This window comes from Narcine bancroftii, chromosome 3 (genome assembly GCF_036971445.1).
Source record: "Narcine bancroftii isolate sNarBan1 chromosome 3, sNarBan1.hap1, whole genome shotgun sequence".
NCBI lineage: Eukaryota > Metazoa > Chordata > Chondrichthyes > Torpediniformes > Narcinidae > Narcine > Narcine bancroftii.
The window spans coordinates 64,650,386-64,671,138 of NC_091471.1; the positions used below are offsets into that span (position 1 = coordinate 64,650,386).

Sequence of the window (20,753 nt, forward strand, 5' to 3'; positions counted from 1 at the left end):
TTTTACAGTTTATCTGGATTATCATGACATTCTCACATAGCCTTCACTGTCCACTGCACCACCAATTTTGGTGTCAACTGCAAATTTACTATGTTAACAACACTGTCATCCAAACAGTGGACCCATCACCAACCCCTGCAGGATACTATTGGTCACAGTTCTCCACTCAGAAAAGTGCCTTCCACGACTATTCTTTGACTCTTTGCACCAGCTCACCATGGATCCCCTGTGATATAACAGTCTAGACTAACCTACAACACTTGTCAATGGGCCTGCTAAAATACACATGGACAATGTCCACTGCCCTCATCAATTATCTTGGTCATCTCTTCAAAAAAGTCATATCAAAGTCATGAGGCATGATTTCCCACACATAAAGTAGATCATATCTCTCAGAATCCCCTCAAACAACTTTCTTACTACTGACATCCAGCTCACTGGGCTGCAGTTCTCTGGCTTGAATTTGCTGCCCTTTATAATTAAGTTATAGGCCAGTTCTATCTTTCTCCATAACGGTTTGAAAACTAATAGTTATAGTCATTGATCCTGAAGAACTAATATGTAGAAAATGTCAAGGTCCAGACAATTGGGTGATAAAATTCATGGAGTTCTTGTACATTGATGTTATTGTTTAAATTTTGTCTTAAAATGTCGCTTTACACTAAAGTTGAACAGTTTCTAATGTGGAACTTCTGAGTGAAATAAAATACAAATCTTGACCTGAGTTGCTTGTGTCAAAGATGGTGCAAGAGTGGGTATTAAAGCACTGCTTCCAGCATCAGCCAGCTGTCCATGATGTCCACCTCCCCACAGGAATACATCACTTTTACCACCTAGTTGCCATTCCTAAATAAAACAAACATATTTTATGCACATATAATGATAAAATCATTAAGTTTTTGGTCATCTGATTGTACAAGTACAACACAATGAAACAACCTTCTCCAGTCCTCGGTACAAAACATGTAGGCACACAAGCAGACATACAGACAAACAATCCATACTGTATGAAGGACAAGTATTTTATCTCTATAAATAAATAAGTATTGTTTTGTCCATATGAGAGCCTTCGATGGTTAGTGTGAGCGGTTCCTTTGGTTGTTCAATATTCTCACTGCTGTGGGAAGAAACTATTCCTCAGCCTGGTGGCGCTGGCTCTGATACTCCTGTATCTCTTTTCTGACAAGAGCAGCTGAAAGATGCTGTATTCAGGGTGGAAGGGATTCTCAATGATTTTGTGTGGTTTCTTCAGACAACAATCCCAGTAGATCATGTTGATTTGGGGGAGGGAGAATCCAGTGATCCTCTCTGCCACTCTTATGGTCCTGTGGATTGACCTTCAATCAGGTTCTCTGGAGCAACTGTATCACACGGTGAAGCAGCCAGCCAGGACACTCTCGCTAGGTTGACATAATGGTGGCTGGTAGCCTTGCCCACTTCAATCTTCTCAGAAAGTGCAGTTGCTATTACACCTTTCTGAAAGTGAGGAGATGTTAAGTGTCTATGGTAGATCACTAGTTACGTGAACTCCAAGGAACTTGGTGCTCTCCACTCTCTCTACTACAGTGTTGTTGATGTGTAGTGGAGGATGGTCATTCCTGGTCCTACTGAAGACCACAATCATCTCCTCTGTCTTGTCCACCTTGAGAGTCAGATTGATACTCTCACACTTTTTCACGAGATTTTCCACATCTTCTCTGTTGTGCGACTTATCTTTGTTGCTGATGAGGTCAGCTACTGCTGTATCATCTGCAAACGATGACTCTGTTGGAGCTGAATCTTGCGATGCCGCCGTGGGTCAGTAGCATGAACAGGAGTGGGCTGAGCACACAGCCCTGAGGTGCGAGAGTGCTCAACATTCTGCTACTGACCCGGACAGACTCTGTTACGAAGTCCAGTATACAAATGTAGAGGGGGGTGTCAGCTTCTCCACCAGTCTCCGGGGAAATTATCGTATTAAATGTTGAGATAAAGTCAATTAACAGGAACCTGGAGTATGAGGAATCATTCTTGAATCTCCCGTTATCATCCTAACCCCAACCATAAGCTACTCCAATATTTCCCGACTAGGGTAATTTAATGGTGCTTTATTTTTAAAGAAAAATGAATCATTTGCTGCAGGAAGTTAAAATTTCAGAGTATGTATACATTGTTCATATACATACGACAAACATTACCATGGTTATCCTCTTAACTTTCAGGCACAAAAATGGAAGACAATCTATTTAGAATCTCTGTGTACAAGTGTCCTGTTTTAATTAAAATAGGCAGACTCGTGCTCATTTTGACACCTTTAACATAACAGCATTGAAGAGATAGAAACTCTGCCAAACAGGCAGTCTTATTTGAGACAATTAGCGTGGAGTACATGGGTAAATACTCATCCTTTGAGCTGAAACATCAACTTTCTTCACAGATGCTGAGCATTTTCAGCATTTCCTGAGTTTTACTTTTTAAAGGTTGGTACGGAGGTTCTTTGAAGCCAAGTAGAGATTTCCAGATAACAATATTAGATGCAGGGTATATAATGTTTCATGTGACCAGCTATCCTGAATAATGCAAAATTAGGAAAATAATTTTCAAAGCAAAGATTCTGATATTTTACCTCTGGTTTCGACGTGGCCCAGTTCATAAGTTGCTCATCCATTAAGTAACTCCATTTATTGTTCTCCTGTTAAATAAAAATAATTGTTTATATAATTTTAATTCGGAAAGGGATATCCCTCAAACAATATCAAATATTTGTATGATTACACCATTAACCATCATTATTTTTGTTTAATTTTATAGCTCAAAAGTTTCAGTTATTATCCTCAGATTTAAAGAAAAACATGACATTTTACTTCCTTAAAACAACCCATTATGGACTATAGACAATTTAGGACACAGAAAACAGCCATCCAGCACATCATGATCATGGCAGTCAATAAAAAGCTACTCAGCCTAATTCCACATGCCAGAATCAGAATTTATTGTCGTGAACATGCGTCACAAAATTTGTTGCTTTGCAGCAGCCACATCACGGTTGCAAAAATTGCTATAAATGACATTTTAAAAATAAGTTAATTCATGAAAAAGTGAGGTTGTGTCTGTGGTTTCATTGTCCATTCAGAATTCTGATGGCAGAGGGGAAGAAACAGTTTTTGTACCATTGGGTGTTCATCTTCAGGCTCCTGTACCTCCTTCCTGATGGTCTGGGTGCTGAGAGTCCTTGATGATAGAGGCGGCTTTCTTGAGACACTGCCTCTTGTAGATGTCCTTCATGAAGTTGACTAATGCCCATGAGGGCACTGGTAGTGTTCACAACTCCATGTGGCCTCTTCCAGTCCTGTGCATTGGACCACCATACCAGTCAGTGATGCAACCAGTCAGAATGCTCTCCAGATATTTGCTCTGCAGAATGTTCTGAAGAAATTTGCAAGAGTTTTTGGTGATATACCCAATCTTCATAAATTCCTCACGAAGTATAGCTGCTGGTGACCCTTCATCTTTGCATTGAGGTGATGGCCCCAGTATAGACCTTCAGAGGTGTTGACATCCAGGAATATGAAGTTTTTTTTTTAAACAGTTTTCACTGCTGACCCTTTGATGAAGACTGCTTTGTGTTCTCCTGATTTCCCCTTCCTTGGTTTTGCTAATGTTGAAGGCAAGATTGTTGTTGTGACACCACTCAACTAGCTGAAAATGCGAATGAAATATTTACCTTAACAGAGGGGTCAAAAAAAAGGCAGAAAGGTAAATTAATTAGTAGAGTATTTGAGGAAAAATGAAGATTTTTGCCTCATTCAGAGGATGGCAGGAATGTGGAGGTATCTGCTTGAAATGTTGAAGAGGCATAATACTTCATCATTTAAAAAAATACTGGGATTTGAACATGAAGAGCTTTGGCCCACAAAACCTCAGACCAAGTACTGACAGACATGGTGGGGGGGGGGGGGGGGGGGGGCGGGGGTAAAGGTTAAGATACCAGGCCCTGAAGCCTTCACTCCCTACTATCTTCCTGGCCAATGCACCATTTTTAGAAAATAAACTGGATGAATTCAGAGCCAGATTTCAGCAGTACAGGGACATCATGGATTGCTCTGTGATGTGCTTCACTGAGACATGGCTGAACAATAGCATTTCGGACTCAGCACTACAGTCCGAGGGCTTCTCCTTCCACTGTGGGAATGGACACCAGCATCAGATAAAGGCAGAGGCAGCGACATTTGTTTCATCGGTACACAAACATGACAGTTATGTCCCAGTCCTGCTCCCCCAACCTGAAACATCTGGCAATCAAGTGTCAACCATTCGATCTACCGAGGGGGATCTCTGCCATCATTCTGGTCGTTGTTTACATTCTAACCTAGGCTAACATTAGGTTGGCACTGGAGGGGCTGAGCACTAGAATCACCAGCCATGAGACAGCACATTCTGATGGCTTCCTGATTATTGTAGGGGACTTCAACCAGGTCAACTTAAAGAATTCTCTGACAAGCTATCATCAACGTATTACCTGTGCAACCAGAGGAGCCAACATACTGAACCACTGCTACACCACCATCAAGAATGCTTACCAAGTCATCCCATATCTGTTCTTCGGCAAGTCTGATCACCTGGCCGTACTTCTACTCTTGACGTACAAGCAGAGACTGACGATTTAGCACCAGTGAAATTAATGTTGAGGAAGGGGGAGGAACACCTGCTGGACTCCTTTGAATCGGTGGACTGTACCATATACAAGGACTCAGCTTCAAACTTGAATGGATATTCCACAGCTGTTACCAACTTTATCAGACACTTTGTGAATGAATGTGTGCCCTTGTGTACATACCATAAGTATCCTAACCAAAAGCCATGGATGAATCAAAGGATTTACAACCTGCTGAGGGTGAGGTCAATGGCGTTTAAACCTGGTGATCCAGATCTCTACAGCAAGTCTAGGTGCCATCTACGGAAGGCTATCTTAGCAGCAAAGAGGAAATTCCTAGAAAAGCTGGAAAAAGAGTCAGATACTTGCTAGCTATGGCAGGGCTTACAGGGCATAGCATCCTACAAGGCAAACCCTAACATCATAAATAGCTGTGATGCTTCACTATCTGATGAGCTGAACACCTTTTATGCTCACTTTGTAAAGGAGAATTCAATGGTACCATTGAGAATCCTTGCAGAAGCTGACAACCCTGTGATATCTGTTTCTGAGGCTAACATAAGGACATCCTTCATGAGGGTAAACCCTCGCAAGGCATCAGGCCCTGACAGCATACCTGGCAGGGAACCGAAAATCTGTGCCAACCAATTAGCCAGAGTGTTCACCAACATCCTTAATCTCTCATTGCTGCAGTCTAAGGTTCCACCTGCTTCAAAAGGGCATCAATCATCCTGGTGCCCAAGAAGAGAAGAGGGAGCTGCCTCAATGACAATCACCCAGTAGCCCTCACACCTACTACGATGAAATGCTTTGAGAGGTTAGTCATGGCCAGAATTAACTCCTACAGAAGTAAAGATTTGGACCCACTGTCATTCGCTTACTGTCACAATCACTCCCATCAAATGCCATTTCACGGGCTCTCCACTCAATCCTGGATCATTGGGATAACAACATGCTGCTTTTCATTGATTAAAGCTCAGCTTTCAACCCCATCATCCCATCAGTACTGATCCAAAACTGAGGCTTCTGCACCTTGACTGGATCCTTGACTTTGGAAGACCAGTCAGTGTGAATTGGAAACAACATATCCTCCTCACTGATAATCAACACAGGCGCACCTCAAGGTTGCGTGCTTAGCTCACTGCTCTACTCTCTCTACATGCATGTCTGTGTGGCTAGGCATAATTCAAATGGCATCTACAAATTTGTCGATTACACTACAGTCATCGGCAGAATCACAGACAGCAATGAGAAAGCGCAGCAATCACACACTCTTTTGAAGATGCTTTGAAGGATAAATGTAATCACAATCTAGCTGTTAGAACTGTATGGAGTATCACAGGAACTTGAATTTGTATGATATCTTTATGTAGCAAAATGACCTTGACTCAACTCTAGTGACTAACCATATATAAAGAGTGTATTGATAGTCTCTCAGTGACCTGATTGCTTTAAAAATTTAGTGTAGAGTCTTTATTGTTGAGTGAGCAGAGACTGCAGCCTCTATATTCCTCACGTTAAAAACATTTGTTGAGAGGAAATCCAACAAATGCAACAGCAGGATTATAAATCACAATACAACTCCAATTCAGCCAAATTGATATATCTTTTGATACTTGTTTTGGAGGAATAGTGTAGTATAATTGCAGGTTCTGATTGTACTTTCATAGCCTGAGAGTGTAATTATAAGAGCATTAACTAGTTATTCAGCCTGCCAAAGCAATGAACCAGAGGAACTGCTGTACAAACTCTGGATGAATGTTGGTCTGTGTTGAGGTAACTAATCAACCTGGTTGAATGTGTGAGCCAGACTTTCCTGCAAGCCTTGGACTATAAAGGAAAGAATTTGGTCCCATTTTAATAGTACTTGATATTGTACTTCAATTAATTGATCCTTAAGTAAACGTTATTTCCAAACTGTATGAACTACCACAAACATGTATATAAAAAATATATATATACAAGTTTGCTTCAGTGGCATCACTGAATCACAGGGCAGTGAGTTTTAGCCCAACTCCAAGATGTGAGTACACCAACAAACCTGCAGTAAGTGCAAAACTGATGAAACACTTAAACTTCCTCATTTGCTCTCCAGGTAAAAATGCAATTCCAAAAGAGTGTTTCTTGGAATAAAGAAATTAATTTAAGACAATATGCATCTCTCAAGAAACAGTTCCAGGATATGTTAATTATTCTTATTAGTATTTTGGAATTTTTGATATTTAAACTTACAGTATTTATGCCTACACATACAGCAATGATTTCAATACTAATTAGCTGTCCATGAACAGATTCTGAAGATGTTACAGATTTTATAATACAATTTTTGTTTCTTTATTCACAGGAAGGAAACTTATTAAACTAGATTTAGCACTACAGATGTGCAAATTATTCATTTCTCTATTTCCTGAGCTGAATAGATGTAGTTGTACTTTCCTGTCATTTGAACATTAAGCCATATAAACATCACCTTCACAGAGAAGCCAGGGATGGATAAGAAATGCTAACACTAACAAAAAAAAATCCTTAACTCCAACAATTAACATCGTAAAAAAAAAGCACACAGATAACTTCAAAATTAAATTGACTACATAGCAATTTCCAATTAATAATTAACCCTTTGGACTCTATGTCCCTATTTTCAGAGACTACCATCAAGCGCATATACTCCATGACCTGGTTTTCAGGGACTACCAACAAGCACATATGCTCTATGGCCTCGTTTTCTGGGACATGTTTTTCCTTGCTTTTATACTCAACCACCACCTGGTTCATATTGGTGTTCATACTGGTTTACCCATGAACCCAGTCTGGAGTAATATATTATGAAAGGTTAAAAGTGGCAAGAATCCAAAGGGTTAAGGATAGATGAAAAATATCACTCCTCATCGTAATTTTTTTGAGCGGGGTTTAAAGAAATTAAATATTAATTCATGGAGCGAACTTGTAAAAGTCTTTATTAATATCCTACCAGTGCTTTGCTGAATTCTGAGCCTGAAACCTGTCCGAGGTCTGGAACATTAAAGGATTCTGGGAAGGCAGTTCCTTTTACCAGTGCTTCGGCACTCTTGATTGTAGCAGAAAAGGTTGCCAGCCAGGTCCATTCAGGAGAAACAGGTTCAGGGGTACTAATTTTATGATGAGGTGGATTAGTTGTTCTGGAAAGGAACTGGTCTAAACCAAAACTGACTGTCAGCGAGCACAAACTTTGCAGGAAGATGCTGTGCACCAGTTGATTTCCATAGATCACGTGCGGCTGAAAAGTAAAATTTCAAAACACATGAATCTTATTTGTGCATTGACTATATGTCTTCTGTAGTTTAATTTTCTTGGCATTAAAAAATATAATTGCAGTCACTGCTTCATACAAGAGTTATGTGGGCACACCTTGTTTTGTTTTGCTTTGCAGTAAACTGGGAATAATGTTCATGTATATCAGAAAATTCCATTGAAATTCATTGCTGCCAATGGATTACAAAAAAATCTGATCTGTCATTTTATAAGGTAATGAACTATTTGACCCAAGATTTTTGAATACAAAGCTCTAAAATTGCTACTCAACTATCCAGTGAAAATACCTAGGACATGAATTAAAATTAATCCATGTAATTTAACTTTGGTCATATGGATTGCAAAGATCATAGACCAGGCATGGTGCCAAAGTGATTTCTTTGGAGTTTTTTTTGCTGGTGGGGAACACAAATTAAAAAAAACAATGTGCTGTCCAGAAATTTTTAAAAAAGAACACTAAACAAATGCGCAACATAATTGTACTTCTTGATGTTCACCAAACTGTTGAAGCTCTCTCAACAGACATTTAAAAATGACTAATGGTTACACATTAATTGGGAATCCTACTTGTCATAACCTTAAATGTACATATAATCAAGAAACTTTAAAAAAAAATCAACCAACGCATCTTACATGGAATTGAAACGAGTTCACACATTTATGGGAAGTACCACTCAGAATTTGCCAATTTTCTGTATTGAGCTCCTGAGTGCATTAACCAACTGCTACCCTTGACTTTTGACATTGCTATTCAAGATAAATCTATTGGTGAAAAATAAATGTTCAGAATTTTACCAGCATTTTAAATGTGACTATACACAGTGTTCTTTAAATGTTCAGCACAACTTCCCAGCTTTTACATTCTATGCCTTTCTTAATAAATCTCAGAATTATGCCTTAACCTGTCCTCAATCTGCCTTTCTCAACTGCCCTGCCTTTCTCAATGATTTATGCACACATACACCTGGGTCCTTCTGCTTCTGCACTCCATTGAGAACAGTGGTGTAGATTTAACTCTGTTCTTGGGTATAGTCGGATAACAAGTTTCTTCCTATATCCCAAAAATATGCCGTTAGGTTAGTGGGCTGCTGGACATTTCTGCTTTATGTAGGTTGTTTACATGGTCACGCTGTGTGTAGTTAATTTTCGCACTACCAATTAGTGGTAATTCTGCCGTGCCCACAGGAAAAAGGAATCTGACGTCATGTATGTACTCTGATCATAAATCAGAAATCTGATTAGTGGCAAAACTATCAATAGGATGTTAATGGGCATGTTTAAAGAGAAAAAAATTGTAATTTTATGGTGAAACAACGAGAGGGTGAATGAGACTAATAGGATTGTTGTACGAGTTTCGATGAACCAAATGGACCGAAACTTTAAATAAATATATGCTTTACTTTTTATTACCTCTCCTCATTCTTCCTACCAAAATGCATCACCTTGCAGTTTTCTGTCAGATGTCTGCCCATCCCACCAACTTGCTTATATCTTGGTACAATCTATCATTCTCCCTATTGAAGTTCATAATACTGTTGCATTTTATGCTATTTGCAAATGTAGAAATTGTGGCTTGCAAGCCCCAAGTCGATAAATAAAAAGCTAATTGCTGCAACACCAACCCTGGAGAATGCAACTAATCCCAAAAGCAACCATTTACCATGACTCTTAGCTAAACTATCTAAAAAGTCTTTTTTGCACCGCATGCTCTTTGGCACCTTATTACCTCCTTGTACTCTTTATTTCATTACAAACAAACTGGTTAAATACCATTTGTCCTTAACAAATTTATAAAGATTTGCTTTAATGAATCCATTATCCTCAGCGATAATTAATTCAATGATAGATGAATATTGCTCAAAGCTTTCCCACTGCAAAGATTAAACTGACTCGTCTGCCGTTGCTGAGCATCATTTTTTGAGCAATGGATTAACAATTGGTACTCTTCATTCCTCCGGCAAACCCCTTCAGCCAAAAAGGTTTGAACGATTACAGTCAGTGGCCCTGTGATTTTATCCGGGATTTCCAGTAGTATCCTGCCCCATCCTGGTGACCCATCGACTTCAGGGTCAGTCAACTTGTCTAATTCCAAGTTATTAATATTCATCATAATCAATGTCTCAAACATTTCCTCTTTCATCAATAAGTACTCATTTAATACCATACTGCTGCCTTTAGCATAAGGACATAAGAAATAAGAGTAGGTAATCTGGCCTATTAAGCCTATTCCGCCATTCAATAATGAACTGGGCTTGGACTCAACTTCACTGTTCCCCATAACCCTTAATTTCTCCACTATTCAAAAATCTATCATCGATGACCTCAATTTTAAATGATATATTTTTTTCTTCTTCAGTATTTATTAAGGAAAGCAATATTGAACCAGGTGAAGTAAGGAAATCTGGTAGTGAGGTCATGGACAATATACAGATTAATGAGGAAGCAGAATTGGCTATTTCAAAGAGAATAAAGGTGGATAAACATCCAAGTCCTGACAAGATATTCCTTTGGTCCTGAGGAGGTTAGTGTACAAATAGTAGGAGCTCTGTCAGAAATATTTAAAATGTCACTGGCACGGGGGAGGTGCCGAAGGATTGGAGGCTAACAACTCATGTTGTTCCGCTGTTTAAGAAAGGCTCCAAAAGTAAACCTGATAATTATAGGCCTTTGAGTCTGATGTCAGTGGTGGGTAAATTAATGGAGAATGTTCTTAAAAGATAGGAATTGATTAGGAGTAGTCAACACAGCTTTGTACCTCATAGATCATGCTTCACAAATCTTATAGAGTTTTTCAAGGCAGTTACGAAGAAGGTTGACGAGGGGAAGGCTGTGGATGTTGTTTATATGGACTTTAGTAAGGCCTTTGACAAGGTTCTGCATAAGAGTTTAGTTAAGAAGTAGTGAAATGGATTCAACAATGGTTGGATGGGAGATGCTAGAGAAGAGTAGTGGAAAAATGTTTGTCAATTGGAGGCTAGAGACTAATGGAGTGCCTCAGGGATCGGTACTGGGTCCATTGTTGTTTGTCATATATATTAATGATCTGGATGATATGATGGTAAATTGGAATAGTAAGTATGCAGATTGGAGGTGCTGTCGACAGTGAGAAAGGTTTTCAAAGCTTGCAGTATAATATATATATAATCCACAGAGACTCGGAGACTCTCTTTTGCTTCTCTTTCTCTGACTATAGGAGGCTCTTCAGGCAACTTTTGCCGATAGTGAGTCTGGCTTATGGCAGACGAAAGCAAATTCCGCGTAATATTACATTACAATAAAGGAATCTTGAATTCCCATTCGCTGTGAATTAATTAGTGAAATGAAGAAGACATTCATGATGACCCTTTTCTGATGAAAGGAGACCTGAAATGGCAACTGTTTCTCTACCAACATTTCTCTATTTCAGAGAGAGAAGTGGTTGAAATCTAACACAGGAATAAGTCAAAATAATCACTTTGGCAAAAGGAACAAATAATTATGCAGATGTTATCATGCTTAAATCACAGCCAATATCTGAAAAAAATTACTGCTAAATTTTTTCCTATGTGAAGATGGTGGCTCTCCCATGGGGTCCAGCCATTTAGTCAACTGCCATTGGCTTTGAATGGCCTGTTCAGTGAGCTGATAGGGGTTTTAGTTGAAATCCTGCAACCGCGGGTCTGTGCTGAGGGACAAATGCATGTGGTGGGCTGCTGGCGACTCAACCCATGGAAGCTATGGGCAGTTGGAGACTGCTGTTGGGAGACTCAAGCTGGGTGGCAGACTGCTGGAGACTAGTTTGAACTGGCTGGAGGAGTACCAGGTATCGGAACAGGGATGCGAGGAGGTGCCGAGGCTGCTGGAGGGTCCCTGAAAGTGTCAGAGGTTCAGATCTGGAGCTTGGGTTGCCCATGATTTGGGCTGGACTCTGTGTGGCTGTGAGGGCTATGGAAGCGCTGGAGGTGAATCTATGGACACTCAGTAACTCTGGGGGGGGGACTCTCTTTTGCTTCTCTCTCTCTCTCTCTCTCTCTCTCTGACATTAAGACTGTAAGAGGCACTTAGGCAATTCCTGCCGGTGGTGAATCTGTCTGCCTTGCAGAAGACAAGAAGAAATTTCATGTAATTGGACACTGTTTTTTTACAATGACAATAAATGGAACCTTGAATATACACACACTGAAATTAAGTATTACCTTTTCATATGTATACTGTGTGTGCAGAAGCAAGGGTAATCTTTCAATAAAAGCCTTCATGCATGGAGCTTTGTTCAGTCCGATAATTCCTTGTGCTCGAAGAGCCATTCGACAGGATGGCAAGATGTGATTTTGTGAAATCCACTCTGGGGAACATCTGATTAGGAGAACATCCTATCAAAAAGGGATTCATTTAGAATTTGTACAATTCTCTGATGAAGGTTTTTTTTTTCAAATATTTGTTACAACTTATGCAATGTCTATATTAACTTTCAATTTACAAGTTTTCAAATTTGTTTTGACGTTCTTGTGCTCAAAGATATTTATGCTGCAACTGTTCAATGATATACATTAACGATTTGGAAGTGGGGACTGAGTTAAGCATCCCTAAGTTTGCAGATGACATAAAATTCAGTGGAAAAACAACGTGTGCAAAGGATGCAGAGAGACTGCTGAGAAATATAGTCGGTGGGAGGAGGTCTGACTGGTGGAATGCAATGCTCATAAATGTGAGGTCATCCACTTTGGAAGGAAAAATAGAAGATCAGATTATTATTTAATTGGTGAAAGATTGCAGCATGTCATTATGCAAAGGGACTTGGGAATGTTTGTGCATGATATGCAGAGAGATGGTTTGCAGATAATTAAGAGGTTGGTATTCATTACTCCAGGGGTTGAATTTAAGAACAATGAGGTTTTGCTGAAACTGTAAGATACCCTGGTGAGCCATGCAGATCTGATCTTATTCGAGAAAAGGTGTACTCACTTTGGAGGCAGTGCAGAGGATGCCCACCAAGTTGATTTGAGAGATGAGGGAGCTAGCCTATGAACAGAGAATGAATTGCCTGCGGCTATATTTGCTGGAATTCAGAAGAATGAGAGGGAGCTTATTGAAACTTATAAAACTAAGAAAGGGATGAATAAGATAGAGAGTTCCTTCCATTGGTAGGTGAGCCTAGAACCAGAGAACATTGCCTCAAGATTTGAGGGAATAGATTTAGGATGGAAATGAGGAACCGCTTTTCCCGAAGTATTCTCTGCCCAAGAAATCAGTACAGGCTGCATCATTAAATATATTTAAGACACAGATAGACAGATTTTTGCCGAGGAAGGGAATTAAGAAAAAGCAGGTAAGTGGAGCTGAGCCCATGACTGCATCAGACGTATTATTGAATGGAGGAGCTGGCCTGATGGCCTCCTGCTCTTATTTCTTGTGTTCTCATGTAATGTTTTATGTCTTCTAAAGATTGTCAACAATTTAAGTGGAAAAGTTGAGGACTGGGAGAAATTTAGAATTCAGCAGAGGAAATCAAAAGGTTTAATTAAAAGAGGGAAAATAGACTACGAGGGAGAACTTGAAGTGAACATCAAAATTAATAGCTCCCTCTCATTCTTCTGAATTCCAGCAAATATAGCCACAGGTAATTCATTCTCTGTTCATAGGCTAGCTCCCTCATCTCTCGAATCAACTTGGTGGGCATCCTCTGCATTGCCTGCAATGTGAGTACACCTTTTCTCGAATAAGATCAGATCTGCATGGCTCACCTTACAGATTCAGCAAAACCTTATGTAAAATGAGAGAGTAGTGTAAGCAAATGTAGGTCCCTTGCAGTTAGAATCAGAATTCATAATGGGGAACAAGGAAATGGCAGGCCAATTAAATAATCATTTGGTTCTATCTTTACTACGGAAGATACACATAACGTTCCATTAAGTACTCGGGGCTCAAGGAGACTAGCACAGAGGAGGAATCAACAGAAATTGTTATCGGCTATAAACTTCTAAATTGGTAGTGTTGAAACTCAATAAATCCCCAGGCCTGATAGACTGCATTTCAGAGTGCTTAAGGAGTTGACCTGAGAGATAGATACCTTTTCACTCAGAGCATTGTGAACTTGTGGCACTCCCTACCACAGAAAGTTGTTGAGGCCTGATTGTTAGATAAATTCAATAGGGAATAAGCAGTATGGAGAGAAAGCAGGAACAGAGTACTGAAAACTGGCAATGCTGCCAGAGCTGCTACAATGGCAGAACTGCCAGTGGTATGGACCCATAGATAGCAGGGAGAGGGGACGCAGTGCTCCCCTGGAGGGTCCATCGGTCCATTCTATCTGCCATTGGCTCCATGTAGGCTTTAAATGGCTTGTTAAAGGAACTGACAGTGGTTTACTTTAAAATCCTGTGACCATGTAGTCTGGGCCCAAGATGGCAGTGCCTATGTATGGCAGCAGCAGTGAGGGGATGCAGACTCCAGAGAAGAAGAGGACTGGCCCAGGGCACCGGAAAATGGTAAGAACAACCCCATTTCAGTAGGAGAAGCAGAGAAGATGACCCATGGGATGGTGGCCAAGGCGATGGGCCAACAAGGGGCTTGGAGGCTGAATAACACAGGCTGTTGGAAACTCGAGGCAAGGAACCTAAGCAGGTTGCCAGCTGCTGGTGACTGTGATCAAGGGACTCACAGTAAGTTGCAGACTGGCTGAAGGGAATAAGGTATACCAGATGTTGGAACCAGGATGTGAGAGGGTGCCAAGGGCACTGAGGGTTTCCAGATCATGTCAGAGATTTGGATCTGCAGTTCAAGTTGCTGATGGTTTGGACTGAAGGTCTGTGGGTGCGGATGCTGCGGAAGCACTGGAGGCGAATCCAAAGACGCAGTGATTCTGGCGGGACTCTCTTTTGCTTCTCTTTCTTTAACTATAAGGGGCGCTGGTCAATTTCTGCTGATGGCACATCTTTGTGTGCTTTACTGTGGACTAAAGGACATTTCATGTAAAATTAAAATTTCTGTTTTATTACATGGCAATAAAAGAATCTTGAAGATGTTTAATCAGCCATGATTGCATTGAATAGTGAAGCAGGTTCAAAGGCTGAATGACCTCTTGCTGTTATTTTCTTTTAAAAAAAAACATTTTATTCATTTTTTTTTCAATATACATAGAAAAACTCTCCAATATTAAATATATATATAAAAACATTTTATTTACAAAAAAACAAAACGCCCCCTCTCTTTCACAGAATAAATCCACACACTGTCAGGGCTCACATTTATGTTGATCAGCAAAAGTTTTATATGGGAAAGACACTTGCATTTATACTTTAGCAGCATTATTATTATACTTTTCATTACTTATAATTACAATTGGGCCCATATATGATCCAAATATGGCTGCCATATCTTAATAAATCTCATATTTGTTCTTTAAGTTGTATGTAATTTTTTTCAATGGGTATGCAATTATCCATCGTACAATATGTAGAGGGGAGTTGGATTTCCAAGTAATCACAAAACATATTTCTTAGCCACTGCTAAGGTTATTTTAACAAATGATATTTGGAATTTTGTTAGCTTATTACTTATTTCAATGAAGTTTCCTAAAAGGTAAAGCTCCAGATTGCCCATGAAGGTGATCTTTGTTAATATTTCAGTAATATTCTGACAGAAATGTCTCACCTTCACACATGACCACGTAAGAACGCTCCTATTTCTATCCCACACCTAAAACATATCTCTTATATTGCAGATTTTGATTTATGCAACTTCTGTGGTGTGAGATATAATTGGTGTAAAAAATTATATTGGACTAATCCATAGCTTGCATTTATAATTGATGTCATGCTATCCAAACACCAATCAGATGAACATCTTTCCATTATTGCAACACCTAGATCTGACTCCCATCTCTTTCTCGATCTCTGTAAACCTGGTTTCACACTTTCATTTTGGAAAGCACAGCACATCTTAGTTATAAATTTAGGTGTATTCCCCAGCCAAATCGTCATTCCATTTCACTAATTTTAGGTGGGCTAAACCTGGCCCCCATCTTTCTCTTAGGAATGAACTCAACTGGAGAAAACACACAAAAAAGACCTATTAGCTCAGTGGTTCTCAGCCTTTTTCTTTTCACTCACATACCACTTTAAGTATTCCCTATGCCATAGGTACTCTATGATTAGTAAGGTGGTATGTGGGTGGAAAGAAAAAGTTTGAAAACCACAGTTTTAATCGTTATATGCACGGATTCATAACTCCAAAGGAAATAGGCCAATGATAATTTTTTTCAAGCAAAATATTTCAGAAATAATTGGATCTAGAGCAGTGATTCTCAACCTTCCCTTCCCTTCCCACTCACATACCTCCTTAAGCAATCCCTTACCAATCACAGAACACCACTTGCGTAGGGATTACTTAAAATGGTATGTGAATGAAAAGAAAAAGGTTGGGAACCACTGCATTAGCTACTCCATATTTATTTCTTAATTGTTCAAAAGACTTGCGATCCCTCCATATAACAATTGTCAATATATCTTATTCTTTTGACATACCATTAATTCAATATTTTGTTACCCAGATTCATAGGCAGCAAAACATTTTTACGTCATGGTGTTCATATGATATACCTGTTTTTCCCCAATACACTATATTCTAATCATATGTATTAATATAGGGTTATCTTTTTTGTTCATAGCTTAGCATTCCACTTAGAAATAAAATCCTTCACTGTTTCTTCTTCTTTTGAATTCAATCCCATTCGGATCTAAGAAGAGGGACTATCTTCTTCAAAGAATGATAAAAATCTTGCTTGTGCTGATAAATAGTATGACTTAAAGACTGGAAGTCTAAGTCCACCCAATTTATAATCGCGTGTTAGGTAGAACCTGTCCTCCTCACTGTTGCATGCCAAACCAGTGACTACGCAGTCTCACACCAACACAGGGACCTCTCATGTCTCTCCTCAAATGAGGAGGGAGGGAAAGGCCAGAGAGTCTTGGGAGGTCATGTCCAAGGCCCTGGAGACTCAGACATACTCTGCTTTGAAGGGTCACTAACAGCTTTTCTACCGTACCTATGACTGCACATCAAAAAATAAATATTTGACTTTGAGAGGTAAAACTTTGCTGTTGCAATCATAATATTAAACTTTGTACCATAATATTGGGCATGCTTTCTTTTTTCAAAAAAGTAGCTGTGACCAACCGACCTTTGATCTGCTGGAGCATACCGTTACTCCAATGTCTGGAATCCAGGCTACTCCGACTACTGACCCTAGGCCAATTACCACTGTCTGCAGAACTGAACCATCCTGAGAGGAAAGATAAAAGATACAGGCACATTTGTTTTCAATCAGCAAGCTGTTTGACACAGTAATTGTTGCTAAATATGTTCCTATTGAATGTAGATTTCAGATGTAACAAAGGATGTATCAGAATGCAGATTATGATCCAATCCCTTCTCCACCAAACATGACCCTTGTTTCTACCATACCCTAACCCTCATCTGACCCAACCCATACCATGAACCAACCAGAGTAAGGGTTTTACATCTGAAATGTTAATTTTGATCTTTTTTTTAAAAATAGATGCTGCCTGACAAACGTCCCCACAAATCTAGATTTTTATTTTGCACATTTTCCTCACAGCTTCCTTGGATATAAGCATCAAAATTTAACTGTCGCAATATCCTTACCAGCAGAGACCAAATATTTATCAGCCCTCCAATTCCTCCAGACAGAAGCATTAATCCATTGGCACTGAAGGATACTGCTACCACTGCTGTTATGTGAGCATTCAGACGAAACATACATTTGGCTCTCCCTCTGAACTGAAATCTCTCCTGCATTAAATGGAAAGTTGATTGAGAAAATAATTATTGCAATACATAGCACTCTTTTGAGTTAAATGGCCATTCAAAATTTAACTTTTATTTATTAACAGCACAAAAACTCTTTTTTCTTACTTTAGCTTGCTTTTCTGGAACATCTGAAGGATGTAAGAGGTTTGGTAATGAAATTGCAGTGCCACCTTGTGGTAGCGTCCACACATAAACCAAACCATTTCGACAACCCCTGGTGCAAAAATAAAGAAAATCGGTTGAAAATTGTCATTGTCTATTTTTATTTTTACTTTAAACATTTGAGAGTAGGTTTATTGGACTTTCATCAGAATATTCTGTTCAAAACAATTTTCTTCTCGGAGGTCCTCACTTTCCCACCTGACAAAGTTCGTTGAAATGAAACCTTAACTCTGTTTCTCCCTCCACAGATGCTGCCTGACCTGAGTGTTTGCAGCATTTTTGAATTTTATTTCAGATTTCCAGCAGCTGCAGCTTTTTCCTGTCCCAATAGGCTCCAAAATGACACACCTGATTTTCTGGATTTCCTCACTTCAGACCTCTATCAGATGGCAGAGGAACTAAAATGAGTATTTTGCATCAGTCTTTATTGTGTAAGATATTAGTCGTGTGGCAGATGTCGAAGGGTATCAGGGAAGGGAAGAGAGTGCAGTTACTATTTCCCTCAGAAAGTTGAATGGTCTAAGGGTGGATAAGTCTTATCCCAGACCAAATTGATTGCACCCTCAGGTTCTGAAAGAAGTGGTGGTTGAGATAGCAGAGGCATTGGTAATGATCTTTCAGGTATCAATGGATTCTGATATGGTACCAGAGGACTGGAAAATTACAAATATCAAGAAGGGAAGGAGGCAGCAGAAAGGAAATTAAAGACCGGCTAGCTGGTTGGAAAATGTTGGAGTTGAATACAAGGGAAAATCTTGCTTGGTAAACTTACTGGAATTCTTTGCAGAGGTGACAAGCAAACTAGATAAAGGAGATGCAGTGGACATTATGTATTTGGATTTTAGCAAGGTGGTGCACATGGGGGTACATAACGAGATAAAAGACCACGGTATAGCAAGTAACATACTCACGCAGGTAGAGCATTGGCTGATTGGCAAGATGTAGAGAGTTGGAATAGGGGGATCATATTCTGGTTGGCTGCTTGTGGCTAGTGGGGTTCCACTGTTGGGGTCACTTCTTTTTATGTTGTATATTAATGATTTGGATTATGGAATGGTTGATTTTGTGGCAAGGTTTGCAGGTGATATAAAGGTACATGGAGGAGCAGGTAGTGTTAAGGAAACAGGATGACTAAAAAAGGATTTAGACATATTTTGACAATGGGAAAAGAAATGACAAATGAAATACAATGTCAGAAAGTGTACATTCTTGCACTTTGGTAGAAAAAATAAACAGGCAGACTATTTTTTAAATGGGGAGAAAAGTAAAAATACCCAGTTGCAAAGGGACTTGGGAGTCCTTGTGCAAGACAGCATAAAGGTAATCTTGCATGTTGAGTCAGTGATGAAGAAGGCACATGTCATGTCGGTATTCATTTCAAGAGGAATAAAATATATGAGCAGGGATGTGATACAGAGGCTTCATCAGGCACTGGTGAGACTTCACTTAGAGTATTGTGAACTTTTGGGCACCTCGTTTAAGAAAGGATGTGCTTATTTTGCAGAGGGTTCAGAGGAAGTTCACAAGGATGATTCTGGTCATGAAAGGGTTATCATACGAGGAGTGTTTGACAGCTCTTGGCCTGTTGGAATTTAGGAGAATGAAAGGGGATCTAATTGAAACATTTTGAATGTTGACATGGTCAGAGTTGATGTAGAAAGGTTGTTTCCCATGGTCGGATAGTCTAGGACAAGAGGCCACAACTTCAGGATTGAATGTCATTCACTTTGAACAGAGATGCGGAGGATTTTCTTCAGCTGGAGGGTGGTAAATCTATGTAATTTATTGCCACATGAGGTTTGGAGGCCAGGTCATTGGATGTATTTAAGGCAGAGATTGCTAGGTTCTTGATTAGCCAGGGCATCAAAGCTTATGGGGAGAAGGCTAGGCACTGAACAGAGTGTGAAAATGGATCAGCTCATGATTAAATGGCAGGGCAGTCTCAATGGGCTGAATATCCTATTTCTGCTGCTACATCTCATCTCTGCCTCACTGAAAGGTCTGTGTGTGGTCCTGGATGAAGCTGAGGGGAGGGACAAGCTTTTACTTTCTGCAATTACAGTGAAAAGTACCTCAGGGGGGTAAAAGAGGGTTGAACAGATCAGGGAGTCAAGGAGAGAGTGATCCCTGCAAAAAGCTGATAAGGATGGGGTGGGGAGATGTGGCTGGTGGTAGGACCACACTGATATTGGTGGAAAGCGAGGATGAAAGGATGATAGATTGAATTAGGGCAGCAGTACAACATATGAAGGAGATAAGGAATGGACTTTATCTAAGAGGGGGAATCCAAGTTCATAAAAAAGGGCATTTCAGATGTTCTGGAGTGGAAAGCCTCATCCTGTGAATAGAGGTGGCAAAATTGAGAGAAAGGGATTACATCCTTACCAAGGACAGGGTGAGATGAGGTATAATTTAGGTAGTTGTGGGAATCAATGGGTTTATAAAAGAAAAGTTTGTCTCTTCAGATGGAGACACAAGTTCATGAAGGGGAGACAGATGGCAGAAATGGCCCAGGTAAATTTATGGGCAGTGTAGAAGTTGATACTTACACTGCAAGCATTAGTCTTGGATCAAAACCTTTCCCTGGAAGTGGGCACCATGCTGAAGTATTGACCAATGCCGACTGAAAAAGAGTTTGAACTGCAAGCCAGGTATTGCCCATTCTCCCCCATACTTTCACCATTTCTTCTCTGGAAATTGCAAGCAGTAGATGACCAGTTGGATCCCATTTCAGGTCAGTTATGTTTTCCTTCACCAGAAATAAAAGAGAACAAAGAATAAATTGAGTAACACATATCCAGTACATGTACACGATCCTTTATCCGGACATCTAAAATCCAGAAATCTCCAAAATCCGGCA

The 20,753-nt window shown here is 39.8% G+C and overlaps 1 protein-coding gene across 7 annotated transcripts in view; it reads right to left on the minus strand.

Annotated features, from left to right (window-relative positions):
• Positions 1 to 20,753, minus strand: part of LOC138757224 (probable E3 ubiquitin-protein ligase HERC1) — a 309,739-nt gene that overhangs the window by 43,558 nt on the left and 245,428 nt on the right. For all 7 annotated transcript variants that reach the window (XM_069924220.1, XM_069924216.1, XM_069924219.1 and 4 more), the window contains exons 57-64: positions 20,443 to 20,642; positions 17,837 to 17,945; positions 17,567 to 17,713; positions 17,082 to 17,183; positions 12,100 to 12,273; positions 7,605 to 7,889; positions 2,606 to 2,671; positions 721 to 846 (exon numbers count right to left, since the gene is read on the minus strand). In XM_069924220.1, the coding sequence (XP_069780321.1) occupies positions 721 to 846; positions 2,606 to 2,671; positions 7,605 to 7,889; positions 12,100 to 12,273; positions 17,082 to 17,183; positions 17,567 to 17,713; positions 17,837 to 17,945; positions 20,443 to 20,642 (1,209 nt within the window). The remainder of the gene's footprint in view (positions 1 to 720; positions 847 to 2,605; positions 2,672 to 7,604; positions 7,890 to 12,099; positions 12,274 to 17,081; positions 17,184 to 17,566; positions 17,714 to 17,836; positions 17,946 to 20,442; positions 20,643 to 20,753) is intronic.